Source organism: Cyanistes caeruleus, chromosome 4 (genome assembly GCF_971803275.1).
Source record: "Cyanistes caeruleus chromosome 4, bCyaCae1.hap1.1, whole genome shotgun sequence".
NCBI lineage: Eukaryota > Metazoa > Chordata > Aves > Passeriformes > Paridae > Cyanistes > Cyanistes caeruleus.
The window spans coordinates 12,586,051-12,611,162 of record NC_141704.1 but is presented as its reverse complement, the minus strand read 5'-3'; the positions used below and the strand labels follow the sequence as shown (position 1 = coordinate 12,611,162).

General features: G+C 40.7%; 2 protein-coding genes and 1 long non-coding RNA gene across 14 annotated transcripts in view; 2 read left to right on the top strand and 1 right to left on the bottom strand.

Moving 5' to 3' along the window:
* The window catches only part of RELN (reelin), a 272,198-nt gene extending 262,339 nt beyond the window's left edge, over positions 1-9,859 (top strand). Inside the window, exons 64-65 of one of the 2 annotated variants that reach the window (XM_086886680.1) lie at positions 4,384-4,519; positions 8,720-8,809. In XM_086886680.1, the coding sequence (XP_086742806.1) occupies positions 4,384-4,513 (130 nt within the window). In that variant the 3' untranslated portion in view covers positions 4,514-4,519; positions 8,720-8,809. Of the gene's footprint in view, positions 1-4,383; positions 4,520-8,719 lie in introns of both variants that reach the window. The other variant, XM_086886679.1, reaches the window with a different exon arrangement.
* Positions 5,622-15,981, bottom strand: LOC147653427 (uncharacterized). The gene is made up of 3 exons (XR_015286125.1): positions 15,897-15,981; positions 10,019-10,108; positions 5,622-7,587 (listed from the first exon to the last, which is right to left on the bottom strand). It is a non-coding gene; the product is annotated as an uncharacterized LOC147653427 (long non-coding RNA).
* SLC26A5 (solute carrier family 26 member 5) overlaps positions 15,835-25,112 on the top strand; it is a 33,314-nt gene continuing 24,036 nt past the window's right edge. The window contains exons 1-3 of one of the 11 annotated variants that reach the window (XM_086886688.1): positions 15,840-15,975; positions 16,658-16,781; positions 17,205-17,259. The gene's annotated coding sequence lies outside the window, so the exon portion shown is untranslated. Of the gene's footprint in view, positions 15,976-16,657; positions 16,782-17,204; positions 17,260-22,652; positions 22,813-25,112 lie in introns of all 11 variants that reach the window. The other 10 variants (XM_086886690.1, XM_086886685.1, XM_086886689.1 and 7 more) reach the window with 10 other exon arrangements.

Below are 25,112 nucleotides of genomic sequence, written 5' to 3'. Positions count from 1 at the left end.
TAGCAACTAATGCCTTATTCATTTCCTTTTTTTAGTAAGAAGGATACTGTTCAGAAACAGGGTTCACTATATCAGGTTCCTATGGTCCGAGCTCTATATTCATCCCCTTGTCAAGATTTTACCAAGTCTGCACCCTCCTGATTCTCCCATTCTTGAGATGGGTTTCGCTGGCAGCTAACCCGTTTTTCCTGTGTTGCATCACGAAGAGATGACCTGCTTTTTCTCTAACAATTTAGTTCCAGTAGAAGTGAAATGCTAGTGGCTTCCCGGGCAGGAACTCATCGCTGGCAGTGGTTGGCAAAGAGAGGCGAGCCTGCTCCATAGATAGGTTCAAACATTCTTTTTACTGAACAATTTTTAAAAAAGCAATGAAGAAATTAGGCTTAGATAACCTCCAGAGTGTGTAATTATAGCTATGATGTTTCTGAATTAGCAGAAGCACTGCAAGTAATGTTTTGTAACAATAGCAAAGTGAATTGTCTGATTGCTAGTTAGTCCTGTTCTCCTTTCCACCAAGAAGCACCAGCTTGCATGGCACTCATACCAACCCCAAACCAAACTGGTCCCAACACTGAGTAACTGTACACCCTCTGCTGCTTTTACACACCTTGCTGGGCTCTGCTTCCATAACATTAACCTTAAAATGGGAAGGAATAGAGGAGAGAGATGGATATGATTCCTGTTTTAGTTAATCAATGGCTGTATGATGCTGCATCAGGAAAGATATGGAAGAGTATGAGCCTGCAGGATGTTCACCATGTTTAGGAAACCACGGAAAAGGGAACTGGTCATTCTGAAATATTCACATGTCTTTCTACCTTGCAATTAAAAATAAAATTAACAGAACAAACCATATACTAGGAAAAATAAGGCATAATGTTAACCATCAGCCCAAGCGCTGCATTAGGGGGCATAAGTAGGAAAAAAATAGATATTTTAAAAGTTATTCTGAGGCTGAAATGTAGAAAACTTCTCTGACAATGAGATCTGCCAGGCTGTAGACTAGACACACAAGTTGAGTGGTAACAAGTCATGTGAGATATGTTATACTAGAATAGCCATGGCAAGTAATCACACCTTAGCAGGAGAAGGAACCAGGTGGGCAGACAGTGTCTCCTCCCTTCTATTATTTTAGTCCTGTTAAAGAGCTTTAAAGCTCTTCTGAAAATTAGAAGGCTAGAGACAGAGGATTTCCACCCTGTTCAAGTGACATCTGGTACAATCCACAAAGACAGACCAAACTGGACTGATTTCTCCCTTACCATGTCCTGTGAAACACAGTGCCATAACATCTTATTTCCCAAAGGCCAGATGGAGAGTTCCAGTCCCTGCTAACTATAACACATGAGACAAGCTGCCCTCAAGAAGGGCAGAATTACATGTCATGGTGCCTCTGGCTCCTATGCTGGCATGTGCTCAGATCTGACAGGTCCCTTTAACTCTGTTTTTCTTAAGTTCTATCTGCACATTGTAATTCATCAAAATATCCTTTAGGCCTTCTCAGATTTATTTGCAAGTAACCTGCAACTTCCTTAGCAATAAATACTCTCACCTGGGTTTTTCTATAGCTCTGCTCTTTCACTTGGCCACCTCACACTGATCACTTTACCCCCATCACTTCAGTTTCTTCCCCTGCTAAATGATGAAGACAGTCACCTCCATGGAATGTTTCAGGGTATCAAGAAGGGAGCCTGGATCAGTATCTGTTAGTACTTACCCCAGATGATCCTGCACACACCAGGTCTATCAGAAATCATACTGTGAGTACTAGGGATAGGACTTGGCTTTCATTCTTAATATTCCTTCATTTTCCAATGAAGGGTACAGAAGCACTGCCTCCTCCTGGGAAGAGCAAGCCCCCTTTCCCAGGCAGCTCTCCAGTAAGAGGTCAGAAGGCAGAGTCCTCTGGGTGTTCTCCCTTCCCACCAAGATTGCCAGAGGAGAGCTCTGTGGGCAATAGACACCCCAGAGCTCTCAGTCAGGGCTGCAGAGAGGAACAGCCTGAACTTAAACTATTCACCAAGGTTCTGTAATTACCTCTTCCCATTCACTCCAATAATAGGGAGTATTGGATACTATTCCAATAATATCCCAATAATAGGGAGTCAATGGAGAGTCAATAGGTTCTGTCTTGCTTATTCATCCCAAAGCTGGGATACTTTAGGGAACATCTGTGCCTCCTAAACTGGAAGTAATTTCTTTTGGAACTCTGGCCTGGTCTCAGAAGGACATGAACATCCCTAGATAAAAACCCATTGATGGTCCATGTCCTCTGCATTCAGTCCTCTTACAACCCTGCGTTCCACCACTCACCTAGATGAGACCCACAAACACCTCTCCAGAACCACCAAAATTATCCTCACTGGCCCTGGTTTCAGTCCTAGATTTTCGTGTTTGTGACCTGTGTACCCATGTTGATGCAGCAGGCAAGCCTCAGCCTGTGAGGTGTTAGAGCAAGGAACCAGCCTACACCAGGAGGTGTGGTTTGAGACATAGAGAAATTCCTGGCTTTCCACACATCTACTCTTGTGCTTTCTTCACTACCCTGGGCTAACAGAGGTCTGATTTTCCCAGCCTACATGTTGGCTTGGCTGCCTGCTCCCCAGGCGCACACCTAGGTGCTGTGCCAGCTTTTCCTCAGGCCACAGGCAAGTGAGCCATGCTCTCCTTGAGCAGATTAAGGGCTGCAGTAAAAGGACAAGCAGGGAAAGCACCTGCCAGCAGGGAGAGCTGATCTGTAGGGATGTAAAGCAAGTAAGAATTTTCTTGATTTTATTTCTCATCCAAAACAGAGGATGTCTTTGCTCCTCCCTACAGTGCTCACCCAGGGGCATATCTGTGAATATATGCTTTCATGGCCCAACTCTTCTCAGCAATCCAAAGATTTGAAATTAGTTCTGTCACAGGCCTAGCTGCCAAGTTGTAGTGCAGATACTGCTACAGCTGATGCACAGCCAGGTCATGACACCATTCAGTTCAAATGATTTCTGAGTCAAGAGCCACCATCTTCTCAACAGCAAACATGCCTTCAGGATGCCATTTCTTTGATTCCTTTTTGCCCCCAAGAAAATTGCTGTGGGGATAAAAAAAAAACCAACCTGCAGATTATACATGCACACAAAATACCTAGCAGTGATAAAAAAGGCCAAAGATGGATACTTTTGTATCTCACTTAAAATCATTCCCCTTTGGAATGAACTATTTGAGTCACTCAATAAAAAGCTGTATTTTTAAGATTGTGATGCAGCTACAAAGGGTGCTCCAATTGAGTACCTCTTTTAAACAGGTGAAACCAAACACCTGTGTTGACAATGTTATACATTAAACTGATCCTGCCAACTTAACAGTTGATGCCTGTCCTGTGGTAGGGAGAGGATACAAGTTGTTAAATTATCCAGTCCCTTTTATAGCTAGTGCTGATTATTTCTCATTAGTGCAGTGTTTTTTCTCTCCATTTGCAGAGAAAGCTTTGGGCACAACTCTCATGTGTTCCATGTGGCTCTTCTTAGGATAAAAAATTATTTTATCCCAGGTGTAAGAAAGAGTGTTTTTCTCTTCCCCTGTACTTCTGCCCTAAGAACAGCCATGTCCAATTCTGCATTTCATTTGCACATTGTTTTTCTCTGGAAGCACAGCTCTCAGCCTGCCCACTGCACACACACCTCACACTTCTTTGCATGTGCATTACACAACTGCCATTTCCTTGTGTATAGGGCAGGCCCTTAGAGACATCTCATTAACTTAAATCAAGGGCACTGAGAAATAAAGGACAGTTATAAGATGAACACTAAGGGTCTGATATTGTTTTCTTTACCCCAAAACTTGTTATGTGATCCAAAGGAATTTATGTTGTGCAAGGAATGCAAGAAATGTTATCTCAATCTACTATTTTATGGTTAACTGATAGATAACAGAATGAATCCCTCCATAGTCATCACTCCATGCTCTTCATTGTTGAGATAGTCTCACATTTTTGGCACAAATGATTTAGTGAGAAGTTATGTTGCATTTGGTGCAGACAATGTTTATCTTTATTTTGGAATAATTAAATACAAATTATATATTCTAGATTTAACAAAAAGTGCTCATATGGAAAAGCATTTTCATTGGCTTCCTTTTTTTTTAGTAAAAAACAAAGATTTGAAAAATGCATTTAAATAAAGTATCAAGATATTTACAATAAAAAACATTAGTAGTTCAAACAATAGGTGACTATCTGAATATTCACAACATTTATGCCAAATTTAATATGATGTGGTTTGTGCTTCTATTACATTTCTATTATGTTTCTAAAAAGTGCATGCTAAATTTTATAGAAAATAAAAATCTAAACATTGATTTGAAATCTGAGGAAATAATTTGTTCAATTTTTATTTTCAAAAGAGACGAAAAGTCCTATATTGCCTCTAAACCTCATCAGGGTTTTATGACTAATCACAGTGCTGCATGCATTGAAAGGCATTTTCTAACTTGTGTTGTATTTCATTGTTTGCTGTCATTGGTTTTACACTAGAATAAGGTAAGTACTTTGCCTGAATCAGTATTAAATGTATGTTTCTGTTACAGCTAGAGCTCTTTCACAAAGTTTTGTCAATGATGGGTTGGTGGAAAATCATTTATACTCTGAGATATACCTGAGATACCTCTGATGTGCCACACCGTTCCTGAGGGCCCTGATCCTGCAGTGTTTCCTCAGATAGCCGTGGGGGAAGTTAAAGTTAGCAGATATTGCTCAGCAGATTGTGCCATACTGCAGTGGGAATTTCACCAGACTGTGATGGGAAGGACTTCTGCTTCTGACAGGGTACAGTGAGACTTGCCAATGGAGAGCACCCAGAGCATTGTATGGGCAGCCAAGGGGCAATCCCCACTTTTTTCTGTAAGAAATGACCACAGAGATGCAGCTGCAGCCAGGCAGTGCACCATGGCATAGCCACACCTTAGGCACAGAACCAGTGGCCCCAGGTAGAGCTTTCATTTCATGTGACCCAGCTGCTTTATGCTGTTGCAGTTTACAGATAACACTAACCAGTATAGCTCCTGAGCTCTAGGTTCAAGTGTTGACTCCACCAAAGCCAAAGAATATTTGCCATTGATAAGAGCCCTCAGAATTTCAGTCAGAGCACATGACTTTTTTCACTACAGTACCTGCCTAACAAAGCATTTGTAATTCAGCATCAAAATTTACTCCAAACCTAATCTTGGGGGACATACCTTTGCTGTGTTCTAAGGCTTTTTTCATGTTTAATTTTGTTTTCCAAATATTTTTATTTCTATTTTGTTCCTGTTTTGTGCCCTGACAATTAAAAACACACAAATAATGAATTACATTAGTATTAACTGTGGTTATGTACTGCATATTTTTCATTCCATTTGGCTATGTTCCATTTTCATAAACTTTAAATTGCAGCTCTAGTTCAAATTCTGCTTTAGGAAACATGCAATAAACATAATACTCTACTAAAGACTAAAGAAACTTTAGTTCAGAGAGACTCCTTCTCCTAAATTTCTTTATTGTAGGTATTTATTTGAACGTACCCTAGATAGTTTTGTCTTTTCTGTATTGGCAGCATATTGCTTTCATCCCACTAGCACAACTCCTGGTACTTAATTGGAACATATTTTAGGGTTTCTTACATAAATTCAAGCAGTATTATCTTCTGTTTATTTTTTAGTAGTGCACTCAAAACTGTCAAACAGATGGTACAGCAGTCACTCCTATAACTGTTTTTTGCTTTGTGCTCCATCAGTAACATACAGATAATAACTTTGGATCTGAACTACTCTGATTGACTGATGGTTCAGTGAATGCACAGAAAAGACAGAAAGCTCAGCAAGTGCTGACCAGTCCATTACACACTCACAAAGCAGTCTTCAAGTTGCCACTGATTCTGAAAACCACACCCTCCATTATGGAAGGGTCTATTGCTAATATAGCTTGATGCTGCCCAGCACATTTTGGATGTTCTGAACAAGAAGACAATAGCAAAAATATGGTAAAGTCTTTAATCATTCTGTGAAAATAAAAATTAAAATCACGAGTAGTAGTATTGAAAACATTTTTGCATCCACTAAATGCAAGGAATGTGTAAGCACTCTTGCAGACTATATTATATAATTATTCTTGTGATTTTATAAAGCACTATTGATCTCTCTTATACAGTGTCTCCTATATAAAATATATAAATACACACAATATATAAAATTAATTAAAAAAATAAATATAGATCAACTCTGATTTTGTGGTGCAATATGATACAATACTATAATGCATAGGGTATATATATGTACCCATGGAAAGAGTGAAAATCATAGTATTTCTTCAGCAGGCATTAAGATTTTTCTGAGGCATCCAACCAGTAGTTGGAAAGTCTGTCTCATGTCAGTGAGGACAAGTCTAAACTAAATTAATGCAAGGGGGAAAAAAAAGCATTTATTTCCTGAGAATTTAGATTTAGCTTCTTTTTCACATACTGCATTGCTATGGTTCAGTGTAAGACATACATACATTCTTCTTTCTAATACCTGGCTCATCTTCCAGTGTAACAAAATTATATACATAAAAAAATAAGTAAATCCCTTCTACACTGTTAGGTAAGCATTCCTTTGTTCCTTTTTTCAATTATTTCTTTTCCTTTTTTAAGCCTTTGTTTATTGTTTTAAACATCTTCACCATCCCTTTAAGGCCAGATCCAAAATGGTTGGTCATTTGAAGTGAGAGGCCATGTGCACATAGCAGTGTCCAAAACAGGTTCTGAACATCTCTGCTGAGTTGTTGCTGAACATAAGCAGACCAAAGGCAGGACAGAAAAGGTTCCTGGGCCAAGAAGTGCAGCTCAGCATGTGCTCGATCTGTCCAAGTCCTGTCCAAGCTGAGGTTCACAAAACCAAGCTCATTCCTAAATTTAACCAGGTCCAGAAATGGCAATTTTTTTCAGCCAAACACTGGCAGGCTCTGTTTGGTCCCATGTACCCAGAGCAAAGAGCAAATCTGCTGAGTTGGGCTGTGCTTTCTCCCAGGCCCATCTGCTGTATTTTGGCAGCAGAGCTCCCCAGCAGCTAGGTACTCTATCGTCTCATGGTTAGGATGCTCTCCTGAGAGATGGGATGCGGCCTTGAAGGCCCTGTGTCTGAGGAACCACACACTTTCCAGGCAATAAGAATTAAAGAAAAGGAAACATTAAGAACTTCTTAAGCTTCATGACTAATGGCAGCCACTGTCAGGAGCGAGTTCAGGGTCATAATTTCCCTCCTGCCTTCATCAGTGAGATACCTGGCATTGGAGTGAGGGTGACCTCCCACTCTGATGACTTAAGGACCAGAATGAAGACTGATGTTCAGAGTTGCTTTGCACTTGAGCTATCAAGTGGCATTAAAAGTTACATAAACTCACCAATATCAATCTCTCACACAAAACTTAAAAATCAGCACAGACCTTTTTCCTTTGCACCTGTATAAGTCAGCATTAACCCCTCTCTCAATTGCCAGATGCTCTTGAGCTCTACCTTACCCTGAGAGTGCCAAAAGTTGTGCCAAGTGTACATCTGTTTTCTTCCACTGTCACCAGTAGCTGGTCTTTATTTCATTCTTGCATGTACATTCCAGTGGCAAAAAAAAAAAAAAAAAAAAAAAAAAAAATTGCAAAGTCTTGGAAAACTAGTCAGGAAATTACTTGGATTTCCTTAGAGGTTTATAACCTAGATTTTGACATGACAACTATTAATCAATTTAATCAATTGTGTTCAAGATTAGATCATGAAAGTGGCATAATTTTGTTAACCAGATTGTTTTAGGTTAAAATAGCACACTACAGAAAAACCTGGTTTTGCTTGTGGAGAATCATAGGTATTTTGCAAAGCATACAATTACTCCTTTTTCCTAAGGGCCATATTCACTAAAAATAAGCTTGTGTACTAGAGAGGAACGTATGACTTACTACATTATGAGTAAGTACCTCTTACAGACAAAACTCACTAGTGAAAATATTCCTCAAACCCACAAATGGGAGATTTGTTGACTGCAGGTTGTCACTTCACAGATCTGCCCTCTCATGGTTCCTTCTTCCATCAGTGGGAGAAGTAGAAACCTGCATTAGGTGGGATGGGCCTTGTACTCCAGGTAGGTCTTCCAAACAAGTGTGCCTTCCGAAATTCAGCTGCAGGTAGGCTCACTTGCTTGGTCTCCTGCCAGATATGATCATGCTTATTTCCCAGACCTTCCTTTCATTTTGGAAGAGGGTGCCTAGGGGAGGGAAACATTAATCTGAATAGAAGTGTTGTACTTCACTTCCTATATGGTAAAATAAGATAATGAAATGGAGTAAAGCTTTTCTTTTGTTCTCAAGATAAAGCAATTAATGATCAAAGACAGAAGGATAACTGAAGTATAAAACCCCGTAGTGAAATGCTATGAGGTGTGCATACAGTTTTAGTGAGTCTGGCCCTATGCAGCACCAGTTTTCATTAGCTGAAAGCTCTTAACCTTTCCCTAAGATAACTCACTGTAAATGAAAGCCAAGTGGGACTGATTCTAAATTGCCTTGTACCTTAGAAGTTAAACAAAAGTTAAACAAAAGGGGCTTCACACCAGTTTGCACAGACTTGAAAAGTCTGTCTGCAAGGACAAAGAAGAATCAGTCCCACTGGCTCACTGCTACAAAAGAATTTACACTACATATAGAAGAAACTGACACTCTTTTTTGACCCTTTAATTTCAACAGCACTCGCAAACAAAATTACATGATGAATTTTTCACGGCAACATGGGCTCAGGCATTTCTACAACAGAAGACGAAGGTCACTTAGACGATATCCATGAAGAAATGAGAAATTTATTTTTTTTTCCTCCCAACATGTGATGTGTTGCTTTCCATTCTTTAAATCTAGCACTGCATCTGGTATCAGGACTTTTCTGCAACTGGCTTGATGAATAACTGAAAGCCTTTTTCAAGACAGAGTGTACACCACTTTTTCGCACTGTGAACTAATGAGAAGTGACTTATTTTCTCATAGGTAAATGTTTTAATGTTGATGTGTCTGTGAAAATTGTGATCTGTTGTAATATCAGTTACAGTGGCAGTATTGGAAGTAAGCAACTAATTCTGTTTAACAGGAAAAAAAGTTTAAGCACAAAGACTTTTCAGATTTTATGTTTATAAAAACCTACATACTAAGTACAGAATTTAACATTCTTTGTCACATAGTTATTTAAGTGCACTGTATTTCAGCTCTGTGTCATTTTATATGATTAAGTTATCATTGTTTGTCCTCTTCGTATTCTCTTCTACAACATGACATATTGGCACTGTATTTACTTGTTTTGTTGTTGTAATATTTTTGCTGCTGATTTTTGGGCTATTTACCTTCTTAAAAATGTATTTAAAAAATCATCAAAGTACCTAATCCAGAAGATAATGGAAAAAGTAGTTGTAAAGGTGTTGATATCCTTCGGTCTTATTCTTTGATATGTCTGTTGGTTAGCATTGTTTTGTGGATAAAAAAAGAATGCTTGACATTAAACTTTTTTCTACTAAGGATTTGTGGATTAAGCCCCAAACAGAAATTCCCAATTCCCTGTCTAAATGTAGTCAGTTCTTTGAAACTGATTTACTTACAGTAACTGCCATTTGGTGTCTGTAGTAATGAAGTGATTTGTAAACGGTGAACGTTTCATTGTGTTCTCTTCGGTGTTTGTTTCTATTGCGGGTCATGTTTGTATCTTCTGATAAAGTTGTATCTACACCAGCAACGTTATAATGCCCCGATAGCCCTAAACTGTCTATTATCATAAATAAAATGCTTCACTTTATGGTGAACCAAGCTAAAGATCCATGCTTCAATAAAGATAATGTCAACAAAGAACTCTGATGTTAGACTTTTCAAGCCATGCGGGCTTTGCATGAAATCATAAACCAAATTCTTCTACTAAATACCTAGAATCTAAAGCAAATGTTAATGTTATTTTTAATATTTAACACATCACACTTAACAGCACTTTACAAGTAAAATAAACCAACAGACCTCCCCGTCTCCTCTCTGGGCATAACACTGTCCTCGGAACAGGTCCTGGCGCAATGAATGAAACAGGATCAATACGCACTCTCATTTTATCTGCAAACCAAAAAATGTGAATCACTGTTTCCAAGCTCAGAGAACAAGAATGTGGCACATAAGGACACTTGTTCCAAACAGACTAAGCTGGTAATTCTTAGAATCATAGAACCATTCAGGTTGGAGAAGACCTTTAACATCAAGTCCAACTGTTAACCCAGCACGGCCAAGCCCACCACTACACCATGTCCCTAAGCACCACATCTGCACATCCTTTTAATACCTCCAGGGATGGTGACTCATCTACTTCTCTGGGCAGCCTGTACCAAGCCTGACAACCTTTTCAGTGAAGAAATTTTTCATTATATCCAATCTAAACCTCACCTGGTACAACTTGAGGCCATTTCCTCTTGTCCTATACTTTGCTGCTTAGGAGAAGAGACTGCTGCCCACCTCAACACAGCCACCTTTCAGGTAGTTGTGGAGAGCAATTAGGCCTGGGCTTCCTTTTCTCCAGGCTAAACAGTTACTGGAGTTTCTCCTTATCAGAGACTGACAAAGCACTGCTGTGCTCTTACATCTTGCACATCTGCTTCTGGCACTATACCTGTCTGAACCAGAATGATGTTTGTTACAGATTCATCTTCAGCTGAACCATGTGTTTAATTTCTAGGAGGTTTTTGATCACAGTTACCCGAGCAATGCAGAAAAAAAGAAGAGGTCATTCAGTGACCAACTGGTCAAGCTTGGCTTGGTCAAAATTATGACAGACCTGTGCATGATTTGTAAAATTGCTGCAACAGTTCAGCCTCCTGCAAACTTACAGTACTTTTCTGGAGAACCAGTGTACTTTGTGTACTTTCAATCCGCGAAAAAAGATAATGATTCTATTCTGAGAAATAGCAGGAAGACAAAACATGAGGGTATTAAAGAATATAACAACTTAATGTTTGGGCAAGCGATTTTAAAACATTGTAATAAGAGTTTTGCCCATTGAACAAACAAAACTTTAAGATCTAAACATTCCTATTTTTTAAGATAATTTTATTTGCTTTAATATGCCAATAGAAGGGTGATAATCTTAAAGGCATATGCAGCTAATGTGCTTCCAGGGAATTAATTTGTTTTAAAGATTTTAGATACAATGAGGCACTTTGCCTGACTTTTCAGGCAAGAGATCAGTGTAACTAGAGAAGCTGCTTTTCACAGTTGTATTTATTTCCTTTGAATAATGTATGCAATCACAACCACAGAGGAATATCACAAAGCATTTTACCCAAACTGACCACAAACTCTGCACTAGCTTTTCTCTTCCTCACTGGAAGATTCCCAAGTGGTATTATCATCTGTCCTTTACAGACTCCAGGAAGTTCTTCCTTTTCCATTCCTAGAACACCCCACACAGCATACACATATGGTATATTTCAGTAAATGTGATTTTTTTATTGTTCCTCCCATACGGCTGAAAGCAGTGAGTCATCTGACATTAAACAGTTGTTAAAATAGCAAGGGTGACACAAAGGATAATCAATGGCAATAAAAATGCTATAAAGTGTACTAATAAGCTTATCTACTGGTATAAAATTTTCACAGGCATAACAATGAAAACTGACTTTTAGTTCTTTCAGTATGCCTTACAATCTTCCTCATTTCTCCTATCAGCTCACTAAGCCATGTTCCAGTAGAATAAGGAGAACAAGAAATGAAAAATAAGCACAGAAAAATTAAACTCTGACCCGCTGGAGTTCCTGAAGTAAACAAAACCTGAAGTTCTCATAATTTTGCCTAAATGTTTTTCTCTCAAGCTTGCTTCATCCAAAGATGATAACATTTTCTTAATGGAAGAAAATGTGCAGAGCACCAATATTTTTGAAGGACCAAATCTAGCTTTGCATGGTCTTGACAATATACAGAAAAGGGTAGTAATTAAATAACAAAACACATACACTCAAGGACAAGACACTGTCAAAGAGCAAGGTACCAGCACTCAAATTGGGTAAATACTGGACTAGACAACAAAACTATAGAAGTAGAATCAATAGTATAAAGCAGTTTTTAAAAAATGCCATTTTGCATTGTATCAGTGGAACTGTTTATGATAAAACAGTAAATATAAATATGGCTGCCAGTGCTCCTACAGAAGACAGCAGTTGTCAGCTGTTGAGCCCTTCACTTAAACACAGATGTAAACAAATTTTAGAGATTGCAAAGTACTGCAGCAGAAAAAAAGACCCTTGAACCCTGAGCTTCCAAGTAGAGAGAGTTGTTTAGTCTAGAAAGGAAAACATGTGGAAAGAGACATGACAACATCCATAAACATGGTTCTGTTTTATTTACTTGCTAACCCTTCAGGGCAAATGTTACAGGGTGTAAATGCTGCCACAGCATCACCTCATCATTCATCTATTAGTAGTCAGTGGGGTTGGTTATTATCAAAGCAGGAAGCCTGTGTGAGGCCCCAGATAAGCCCCACTCAGATCAGCTCTGGTGAGGTTTAACTAGTGACTCAAAGCTGGAGGAACAGGAACAAGCCAGCTGTAGAGGGGAGCTACCTTTATCCTGAGCTGGCAAGGGAGCCTCAGAATGAAACCAGGTCAGCAAAAGGGTTTGCCTGTGTTAAGCATGGCCCTAAAGAGCTGTTTAGGGCTGTTGCGACCACTTGCAGTGCTTCAGTGAAGGAGCAGACAGAGCACCCACCACCCACAGGTGGTGGATTTTATTGCTGGAAAAAAACCCATGAGGTAGGAGCATGCATGCATGTACATGCAAGCATTGTACAGGTGACATGTGGATGAATTGTCCAGTGTTCTCCTCTGTTGCTGATCTTTTGTGGCTGTTGCTTTTTCTTCCCCATGTTATTCCTGGTTCAGCTAAAGGGACTGAGCTGGCAGTAAGCCTAAAGACTTAGTCCCTGTGCAGTTAATTACTGCAGAGCCTGATGGGAAGAGTTTTAGCTGGCACACAGCAAGGCAAGGCCAAGTAAAAATGCTGTTCCAGAAATGGAATAATATCATACTGGATGATGATGACAAATGCTAGGTTTATAGACTGAAACAAATTTCTTAAGCTTCTTTAAAAAAAGCAGAGAATGTGGTTGTGCTTTTGAGCTCTGCTACTCAGGGGAGATTTATGCAAGTTAGTGGCAAGGAAGCTATGTCAGAAGGCTCAGCTGTTTGCCTGACTGCATCTGGGCCAAAGGCAGAACTTGGGGAGGTACTGTGTAGTCACAGGTTTCAGGGCCACTTCTGCATTAGGATGGTATTGCTGACACCATGAAGCTGGCTGATACCCCCAGGTTCCCCCTTCTCTGAAAACTGATCATGCACATACACACATACTCTGCTGATCCCCTATAGCTCCAGGTGGGCTAGAAACAGCACATGCAAAGCCATTCAACTGGTTTATACTCACAACTGGACACACAGCTTAGCTGATTTAAAATCACACCCTTCTCAGGGGAAACTTTAAATTATTTGAGTTCAGGCATTTTCAAGGAACTTCAGTGCAAAAAAAGGAAAATGTCCCAATATTTGGGCCTCTGCTAGAATAATCGTGTTATTATGGACAATTACAAAGCTTGGCATGAGTTATATGTCTGTATTGGACGTGGGTAGCAACTAATTAACAGCAGCATTTGAAACTCAAGCCTACTGCCACTGAAATCCATGGGAAAATTCCTGTACATCAAATGTGTTTCACTTCATATGGAGATATCCACCTTAGCTTTACTAATTCAGCTGGTTTGACCTGTCCTAGGGCCTCTGTAAGACTACAAATATATACAGGGGGTTTTCTGCCTAAGAAAGTTGTTTCATTCTCAGAAGACCCATGAGAGTAGTTAGGGCGTGATGAGGAGTGAGCCAGTGGATGGTTCCCATCTGACCCATTTGGGATGTTCCTTATGGGAAGTGTCAGAACTCTGCACTCCCAGCCCCTCAGCTACCTCCCCTGCCCATACTCACCCATCAGCAGCTGTCAGAGGACATTGAGATATAAACAGCCCAACAGCTGGAGCTCCACTCCAGGCAGCTGTGAGCGCTGGTACTTTGACAGTACCTCACAGCTTTCCCTGTGCTGCAGGAGAGCAGTGGTTCCCGCTGCTCCATCCCCTGAGAGCCAGCTGAGCCCCCAAAGCTCACACTGAGCACCCAAAACTCACACTGAGCCCTCTGTCATCACACAGCTCCAGTGGTGTGTGTGCATCCTTAACTAATATTTCACAATTATCCTCCACAGGAGTGTTTTTACTCTCTTGAATTGTCTGTATTCTGCCATTCTGTAACTGTCCCTGCCTATTCTTTTTTTGACCAAAAAATCCTCTTTTCATCTTCCTGCTACTGAGTTTAGCACTATATTAATCCCTGTCCTTCTCCCAGAGCTGAAGAAACACAGCATCTTTTACCATTTTAGACAATGCTGGAAAGAAGTAATAAAAATAATTAGTAGCCTTCAAGTGCATCACACTAAAATGCACACAAGAAATTAAAACCATCTTGTATTTAAATGCAACCATTGACACAAATAGTGAAACGTAATCCTCAGGATTACAGGAACATTCAAAATGCTTTATACCTGGGTGGACTTTACTAGCAGGAAATCTACTAATCTGTGTTTGTTTGAGGCTTTCTCTTCTCCTTTCTCTTTGTGCAGGGTGCATAAACAAGTCTTCCCGTGGTATGTTACTGCAATGTATGTTGTACTGGTAACAAAGAATGGCAGAATTTCAGTACCAGGCCACAAACTCTTAAGTGAATTATACCTGCATTCTAACACAGGCTACAGATTTCCAAGTTCAGGAAAGAATTAGCTTTCTGAATAAACAACTCCATCAACAAACATGCCTTACCCAAAGTATTTCCACTTATCCAGCTCTGTTTAACAATGGCATCCAACATCAGTCCACAGGAAGTCTGATGCACATGGCATTATCTTTCACTGAAATTCTTCAACAAAATGCCTTTTTGTTACAGCCTGTTTTGAGTAAACAAACCTCATATTCAAAAGAAACTTTAGAATTGTTTTGACCTTGAAATTTCTCAGTTTGACAATACTGAAATTTAAAGTGCTGTATTTCACTTTTACATTAAGTTACTCTTAAATTCTAACACGGGCTATCATGTCAAGGAAGACCAGTTTCACAAATTTTTTCACGTTCTTAGTGCATGAGTTTCCAAGTTGGAAAAAAAAAAAACCTCCTACAAATTCTGTGTACAAACCCTAATCTGGGAGGTGAGAAAACATTTTTGTCTTGGGCGAGAGAGAGCTATCATTATGATGGAAAACATTACAAACCAAGGACTTAAAGATGAGATCTGTGAAGGTATTTCACTACTAATTCCTCCATATTCACCATGAAATTGATACCTACATATTCTTTGCGCCCCTAATGAAAAATTATACCTAGACACTTGAAAAATATTTGAACAGTTCGGCTGCTCAGACACTGGAATAGGTCGCCCAGGGAGCTGGGGGTCACGATCCCTGAAGGTGTTAAAGAGGCGTCAGAATCAGTCTGTGGGTGATGCGGTTTCGGTGTTACAGGGACACTGCTCGGTTGACGGCTGGATTCGGTGATGTAAAATGACTCTTCCATCCGCGCTCACGCCACCATTCCACGGCTCTGCGGCTCTCTCCGGGCGGGGGCACCGGCGGGGCAGCGCCCGCACAGGCCGCACCGCCGGGGGCGCACGCGGCCCCGCGGCATCCTGGGACTCGTAGGCCGCGGCGGGGACGCGCCCGGCGGGGTCTGCCAGGGGACTACGAGTCCCAGGCGCGCCCGCGGCCGCGGGGCGGGAGGGGGCAGGAGGGGGCGGGGGCTGGCGGCCGCGCGCACCCCTGTGCTCCTCACCTTGGAGCGAGCGGCGGTGGAGGTGCCGGGCTGGGGGTGCCGGGTTGGAGGTGAGAGGAGCGCGACCGGCCGGCCGGGGGTGAGCGCGGGGTCAGTGGCGGAGGGGGTCTTTCCCCTTGAGCAGATCTCCCCTGAGGGGAGCGAGCCTCGCTGTGGAGCGTTGGTGGGGTCGGGCTCTCCTGGTGCCTGTGGCGCCCGCTCTGTCACCCCGGGGCCGGGGGTAGGTAGCCTGTGTGCTCGCCCCGTGCCGCCCCCGCTCCCTTCGCTCCCCGCCGTCCCCGGAGGAGCGGCCCGAGCCCCGTGTGCGGCAGCGGCGAGCGGGGGCCAGCGGCGGTCTGGGGCCAGCGGCGGTCTGGGGCCAGCGGCGAGCCGGGGCCAGCGGCGGTCCGGGGCCAGCGGCGAGCGGCGAGCCGGGGGCAGAGCCGGGCCAGCGCCGCTCCGCGCCTCCCGCACCGCCCAACGGCTCTCGGGCAGCTCGGTGCCCGCGCCGCTCGGTGCTGTAAAACACGCGCAACACCCAAGGGGAAGCCGGAGGGAGGGGGAGAGATCAGTCATTTCCTCGTGTTGTGGCTGCACCCCTCCGACTGTAAGCTGCGGGCTGTCAGTTTAGGTCAGAGCGACTCTCCCAAGAAGTCTTGTAGCGACAAAAACTACCTGCTCTGCACTTCATTACTAGCTTCAGCCCAAAACCCGTCAAAACTTTTCCAAAGCCTCAATTAAACTGTTTCCCTGCAACCTTCTCATGCCCTCCCACTTTTCAGGCAAAGAGGAAGATTTTGCCTTTCCCTATGTCAGTATTTTTCAGCTTCATGAACTGTGGGAACGTTTTGAACTCCTTAGAAGGAAGGGATCGGTGAAAGCAACTAGGACAAGCCAGACAGAAAAGTAAGTAAGCTTAAATTTGCTATGCTCGTGCTCATGCTGCTATTACAAAATTTTAAATTGTCCGAACATTGAAATATGGTTGAAATCTGCTTTTGGATACTTTGAAATTTCAGAGGACCCAAGTGGCTGTTGCAGCAGGCATTTAGGGATAGTCCAGTAGCAAGGAAAAGAAAAAACATTAGATTGCTCTCATTATTTCTGCAGATGAATCAGCAGAATATACGTAATTCTTCATATCTATCACAGTTATACAGCATTGGTTTTGATGTCGGTGACTGACAACAAGGGTCTGGTCACTGGAATATTTTGGCTGAAGTTTTCTCAAAGGAAGACTAAATCTGAAAACAGACTTTCAAAATATCTTACTAAATATGCAGTAACAGGTATTTTGGGTTAACAGGTGTCTTGTCTCTTCTATTACAGAATTTTCCTAAGTAGGATGCTGCTTTACTGCTGCTGTAGAAATAGAAAAACTAAGGTGATGTACTGTTTCAGAAGCAAGCACATGCAGGTGGTTTGCACTGAATTAACTCTGTGGGGATCACTTCTTGCCTACCTCAAGGGACAGTAATCACACTTTGAAACATGTGGTTTCTGACAGTCCTAAGCCTTCCCAAGACACGATAAATGTTTCAGTTCTGCATTTAGCATTATTTCCGAACTGAAGTGTTTTGTTAATAGTCTTGCACTGTATTGTGAAATGTGGTGTGGAAATGGCATAGGAAGAAAATGGAGTTTCACACATGCAGGGCTGCTGTTGGTAGCTGATAAAGTATATTAATTTGCAATAACATTTACTCCCTTCTATAGGCTTGAGGATATTTAACTCATCAGTCTCATTCTAAAAGCTTCATTGCATTTAAAGCTTCATTGCATATATTTATGGGGGGAGTTGGGGCAATATTGAGTTGTATTCAGAATCAGATTTCAGTGAAGGAAAGCTCTAAGTCCAGTAAGAAACAAGCCTGCTGCTGCATCCATGCTTGGGTTCTAAACTAATTTCCTCTAAGTATTGGGTCTGGAGCTGATGTGCTTTTTCTGCTTATACTGTACAAACTGCATGCAGGGTAACAGTTTGCTTAAAGGCAGATGTAATTTTAAAAAATGCAGATGATTGAGCATGATCTAGGTGAAAGGCCTAGGAAATGGTGCTGTTTTTAGCCTCTGGCACAAACTGAGCCCTGTTTTCTAAGCTGAATACTTACTAAAGTGCTTTATTGGATTCAGCCATCAGATCTTACAACTTGGAGCTGAACAGGCATTACATCTTGCCTTTTGTTTTGAATTTCTAGTCCGTTACTGTGGTTCAAATCATACCTTTAGCACACAGTTTTTCATGGGTATAGTAGTCTGTCCCCAAAAATTCGATGTTTTTAGAGCTTAAATATTCCAAAACCACAAGGAAAGATGTTATTATTTAGAGTGATGCTAAAACCATAGAAAACAGGCACAGATTTAGCACATGGCTGTCACACTGTTGCTCTTTTGCTAATAACTTGAGAAAGAAGAACTGAACATATGTCTATCTGCTTTGACTGTTATAGTATAGACAGACCAGTATTATCTTGAGCTACTGTTAATTTGAATTGCAGCTGTAGGCTCCGTAAATGTAACCAAGACTTTTGTGCAGCCACTGAGTTGCCTAGAAAAGCACAGAGTCCTATGAGTTCCTCTGCCTCTCTTGGTCTCTGCCCAATGAACTGCTGACTGCAATTTCTTCTATTTTATTGCTGGTGTATTTTTTCTGTAAGAGCTGATTTTCTAAAGCTTTCTTTTCTGGGTTTTTTTTTTTCTATCTGATTGTTCCATAACCTTTAACTTTTAGCACTAGAAAACCATGCTGAATCTAAAACTCTCAAGCTCTAATAAGCCTGTTGATTTCTCAGTTAACTTTAATGAATTAAACACCATTGTTATTCAGATGTTTCTTTCCCTAGATCTGTTAGTCAGCAGAATGTTGTCCTGCTAGACAGTATTTCTTGATAGTCCTTGATAATATTTCATCATATAGCCACAAGACCTGCCATTGCTGTTATTTTCTAACCAGTTTTCTATAGCTTTTTGCTTTTCAAAAATACAAGCAGTAGCAAAGTGTAGGTCTGGTTGTTATTTACTGTGTGCTCAGGCAATGGGAAAGCTATACACAGACAATATCAAGTTTTTCCACAAGTTTGAACATATGGTTGTAAATTTGTGCAGGCAGTTGAATGAGTTTTGCAAGTCAGTTGCATTGATAGGATTTAGATTTTTTTATTTATCATTAAAAGAGTACATATATGAACCACTGGCCTATGTAGGAGCTTGGACTAATCTTCTCAAAACATTACATAAACTATTTATTTTGTTTTGTGCAGTAGCAAGCTGGGAAAACCTTCCATTTGACAAAGAACAGTGAGTTTGTCTTCCTGCGAGGTTTTTGGCAATTATATTTTTACTGCCTGTATAAAATCTTTTTTTTCCTCCAGCCTTCACTGAAAACTTACTGGTTTTGCCCAGACAGGGGATCAAGTTTTACTGCTGTGCTTTGACTGTGGCATATCCTTTTGTATGTCCAATTCTATTTGTGTTCTTGTAGTGTTGTGGTTTTTAGGGAGGGTGTGGGTTAGCTAATTAATAGATTTTAATCTGTTAATTGAAAATCTGAGGTTCTGACACATAGACTGGTCTAGAGCAAACATCAAATTGCTCCTTTTAATTTATTTTATGGAAATTAGGTTCTGAGGCAGGGCTCAGAAAACCTCTCATCTCATGTTGGATGGTGCTTTGAGCAACCTGGTCTTAGTGGAAGGTGTCCCTGCCCATGGCAGGGGGTTGGAAATAGGTAGTCTTGAAGGTCCTTTCCATCATTCTGCCATTCTAAGGCACAGACAGAATTTTCCAATCCAAATCAAAGATTGCTTCGTGTCTGTTCTTTGAAACATCCTTGTTGAAGTTCAATCTACTAGGGACTGGTCCATTAAGCTCAATTAAGAATTGAACTGATTAAGGATTATAGAATTTCTACCTGGTTTTCATGGAATAGAAAAATGCATACCTCATGCAAAAGAAAGCTTGGATTGCTACTCAGAGGTGCCCACAGGGAGCTGCCCATTCCTGTTCTCACAGGGCTCTGCTAAGATCAGGCAAATCTGAAGAGTCACATCAGTAACAAAATGACAGATATTTCACAGATGCAGGCAACTGTAATGTCTTTGCTAAATACTAAAGTTTTGCTGTTGCTTAACTTTATAGCATAACATGGTTTAAGTCTTTTCCCAGAGGAAGCTGTACCTGAGTTCATTTAACTCTTCAGCATGATCAGTATCTAATCCTGCATATCCTACTTTACCAGGATCCTCCCCCAGCTTACAGCTTTGACATAACATTGTTTTCTAAGCCCTTGCAATTTCTTTCAGGTTTACTGTTTCTTCTTCTATTGTCTCTGGTTCATTGCATTTTTCTTCTTGGAATTTTGAGCTGTACTTGTTTTTTGCTTGTTTTCAGTTTTGTATTATATTATTCCAGCTGAATTTCTTGGCCAGTTTCATGTTTAAAATCTATATATATATGATTGTTTTGTGTGTTTCATTTATGCCTGTATAGCTGAACGGGTGACCTAAGTCTAACTACAGTAATAGTGAGTCTGATTTTTTTTCTTCCTTGCTTTCTGGTGACATTTGTTTCTTTTGCATATATGTTCCTGAGAAAGAAAGGTTCTTTCAAGAAGAAATTATCAAAAGATTACTCAATGAACTTTTCTTAATTTCATTTGGTGATCCTCAGCCCAGATACCCTTCTTGCTCTTCCAGTTCCTTCATCAAGACACCCTGTTCTAGTGTAGCTGTTGCAGGAATCTTTTCATGCAGGGTTGTTCTGCAAAACACACTTAAAGGGCCATTTGTGAAAGTTTTCACCTCCAAGAGGGTTGGTCTTTTTCTTTGTGCAGTTAAGAATAGACATGAGGCTGTCTCACATTAAAATTTCATCAGCACAGAAGAAATATGAAGCCATAAGGTGAGCTGCAAATAAAGCAGAGGTTTGCTGTGAAACACTTATTTGAGAAACTTCTCTACACTTTCTTTGCTCACAGTGGCTTTTTAAATATTTCAAGCAGAGGCAGTGTTGGCTGTGCACTTGTGGATTTTAGGTGTAACCTTAGCATCAAAATGTTGAGGAAGGTTATTCCCACTGTCTGGCACTCACCTTCAGATCATGAAGCAATATTCAAGTACATAGGAGACAGGAGAATGCTATTGTTTAGATAACATCTTAACCAAGCAACAGTTGCATAAATGGGGGCAGGATCTATCATAAGTCATGGTCTGCTCATGTAGGATTTGGTTTGATACCTAGTGCAGAAAAAAAACACAGAAAATGTGTTATAAAGTAGCTTCCAAGAATGAAATGTTAGCAGATCCTAATATGGATAGGGAAATTCTCAAAGCTATCCAGAAGAGAGTTGCAGCTTTGAGAAACAGTTAGCACTAGTACTTTCCCAGGGAGTGGCTGCCCTATGCTGAAGTTGTGTTGCCTTTCAGAAGCTTCAGGAATTTCTTCAAGCAGGGCAGTGGCTGTAGCCTGTTTTGCAGAGGAACATATCCTTTCAGAATGCGTTAGAAAGAGAGCCTTGTAGAGGATCCTTGGAGGCTTTTCAAAACCTCATGTTACTTAAGTAATGTAGTTACTTTATACCATATTTTCAGCAGTGAAAGTGGAATAGAAATTGTAATCCCATTCTAAACCCTTTCTTCTTCCCTCTCTGCACCCCCATCATTTCTTCCTCTGCCCACACATTTTTACTATCCTTTGGTTTCCTCTGTGATTTGAGAGGTTTGCACCGTAAACATGATGACTGAAATGATTTTGGTTATAAATAACAATCTTCTATTTTTTTGTTGTTTATTTTTAACTTGATGCAGCACTTGAGAGGGTAATGATGTGTGTAAAGAGTTGATGAAGCAGATAGGGGAGAATTCTTCTGTTGGCTTCTCTGCAGAAGGAAGAGTGTATCATAGAATGAAGTAATTTCTTTCTGCACAGACATTTGTTTGCTTTCTGCATGTTCCACTTTGCCTGAAAAAATGAACCAGCTGCTGGAGGTCATTGGTGCACTGAGATCACAAGAAGTAAAGAGATTGTTCTGGTTTAGCTTGGTGTGTATGGATGATCTTGATTTATGTTATCTCCTCTGATCAACTGGAGCTTTATGATGAAAACTGCTCCAGCAAAGTTTTTGGCAGTGGATTTTCTCTGGAAAATTAAGCTGGCTAATGATTACCTGTGTCTGAGGTGGTATATGCCCTTATCAGTTGGCTTGAGCACAACAAAGGGGTCATCAGCCATGGTACCATTCTGATCAACTTACTGATTCCACTATCGCCAGCTACTGCTTTTGGCAAAGGGAAAGAGGATGGCAGACTAGGATCCAAGGTCACTGAAGTTACAGAAAGTGGTAGTAAAAATGATCATATTGCCATGGGTTCTTATAATAATCAATATGTTTACACTAGAAACAGAAACCATCTCTGGTCTCCTTCCCTCTGAGGTATAAAAGTTCTGCTACTCAAAGTGCTCCAGGTGTTTATCTTTTGTGGAATAGATTAAACAGATCAATCATCATAACAGGTTCCTAAAACATTCTGTTGATGAAAACAAACATAAGATTGCTGATTGATAAGAGACGCTGTTAAGACACTAATGAATTCATTAGTCCATGGGGTAAACCTTTGGGGACTTAAGTATTTTTTGGCAAGAAACGTGAAATACAAATTGCCTCTTACCAGTTACATAATCTTACTATTTTTAAGTGTGTGTATATATATATATGTCTAATTTGTTACCATTTTGAGAGAAGGATCCTTATGCTTGATGTTATTATTATGCTCTTTTCAGTGACTACAATAGGTTCACTAGAGGGAAATATATCACACTGAATTCAACAGCCTGAGGAAAGTGGGGCTGCTGCTGCTGTTCCATATCCCCAGATCCAAGCAGTACCAAGGCTGAAGATGCGTTTCCCATAAGCACACACACACAGGACACGCATACACAGGTACTTACATTTGTCCATGGCAAGTCATGCATATCAGAGAGGCAGCACTGACAGTTTCATCCCCTCTGCTCTCTCTAGCTAAGCAGGATGGAGGCCCAGTACTGAGACTATAGGTACATAATGCAGAGATACATCACACATCTGCAAGGTGGATCCCTCCAGCACACAGGCTCACAGTCTGTCCGATAGCTCCTTCATCCCAATCTTCCCAGCTGAGCTGGACATACGAGCCCTCAACCTACTTCAGTTGTTGGTACAGACCATCATGTGCACACGTGTGACTGGCCAGGACTTCCCAGGACCCCTTCTGCTGCCCCTGAGTGTTCTTACTCTTAGAGATGAGCAGATGCTGTTCACACCCAGAGCTGGCAGGGACTTCCAGGGTCCCTAGGTGACCCTTGTATACTCTGGACTGGTGGTGCTGAGCTTTTGATAGGCTGACGGCTCATGTGGTGGCCCTGGCAGCAGCGCCCCAGGGTATTATCCAGGTTCTCCATCCTGCTGTTCTGAGTAACACTCTAGGTGTGTGGAGAAGCTTTTACCACACAACCAAACACAGTTTATGTAATCATTTTACCTTTCTAATGAATAGAGTGGAAATTTTGCCTGTCTAAAAGCTGCATAGAAATTAAAGGTCATGATTTTTTTTTTCCCTGAAGGTTCTCTACAGGAGTGCATTTCTTAGATTAGGACCTATGCAAGGAAAATTTTGTTTGTTTATTAAGTTACTTCTAAATTTATGAAGTTTTACATCAAGGCTTTAGGTTTAAAATATCTAGTTGTTAGTGGATTTAATGGGAGTAATGGAGGAGAAATGAGAATGATGGGAACAGTCCAATAAAACTAGAAGAACACATTCCTTATGACCCCACCCAGTCATTTTTCACCTTTGTGCTTATTTTAAAAACAACTTTGTACATGTCAGGGTGAAAAATGGAAGGCCATAGGGCACTGGGGAATGAGTCCAGAGAGGAAAGAAAGAAATGAGCCATTATGTGGTTCCTAAGATCACCTGGGTTTGTGTCTTGGCTCTTCAGACAGTAGGAACAGACCTTGCAGTAACTGCTTTTCAGAGTACATTTGGAAGAACATATTTTACATCGAGTGACAGTATCTCCACCAGCCCTTTGGCTGATGGCAGTCACCTCTGTTTGTAAGCTTGAAGACAAAAAATATTCCATAGACTTTTTAGTTCATGATCAAACCTGGAATTCTCTAGCAGCGGACACACTTTAACACAGTACTAGTACTGTCCACCTCTGTTTTTCTGCTACTCAAAGCAATTTGTGCTTAGCTTCCAAAAGGGGTTTTGCTCTTTTAAGACAGGCAAGCCAGTGAATTTGACTCCCCCATTTCCTTAGGTAGTTAAGACACATTCAGGTTAGATACACGTTAGGAGCGAAAGTGCCTATGAAAGCTGCAAGAGTCACACAGTACACCATTCCTAATGTCTCCAGCTTCTTGCTTTTTTCTCCACATAGCTGTATTTTGAATCTAAGGAACAACAGTCAAATCTCTGTCCGTATAAATTTTATGGTTGCACTCTGATTCATGTGATTTGGATCAAAAATTATTGTCCTCTACAAGAATCAGTGCAGATGGCTTGACAGACCTCCTTTATCAGCTAAGATTGGGAAGAGAAAGTGCTAATTTATTAGTGATAGTGTTATAAATTCATGTTTGCTTCACTTTTTTTTTTTTCTTTAACACCGTCAATTTGATAATAGCAGTAAAGACATAAGGTCTTTATCAGTCAGATAAAGAACTGCCAACTTTTAAGTCTTTTGCATACAGGTTTTAACTACTTCAACTCAGCTGTTATCTGGCTGATAAGATTAATGACAGGGTTTCTTACAGCTTTTTAACTTTATTCTTGCCATGAAGTTCAAAGGTTGGTGTTGCAACCACCAAAAGGAGTGTTACAAAGCAGTGTTCCAGTAACCACTAATGCCTTTCTCTTCCTCTGGATAAAGGTATATGAGTTTTCAGAAATCATAGCAGTTAGCATTCTTTTCATGAAAATGACAGTACCTTGCTTTTGTTCTTCTTCAAGCATTCTGGGAGTGAAGGGTAAGGCTCCGTTTCTGAGCCTTGGATAATTGTGTTGGCAGTTTGTCCTACAGCATACGCTTGGAGAGACAGTCGAACCAGTCATGAAATGTTACTGTTTTGCTACTCTATGGACAATGTGTATCATCTATTTTAAAGATAACTATCTCAGTCTTGCTCTCTGTATACTTTTGCAAGAGAGGTATGATATAAAAGATTTTAATAGTTACTTTATTATCTACATCTTAGTA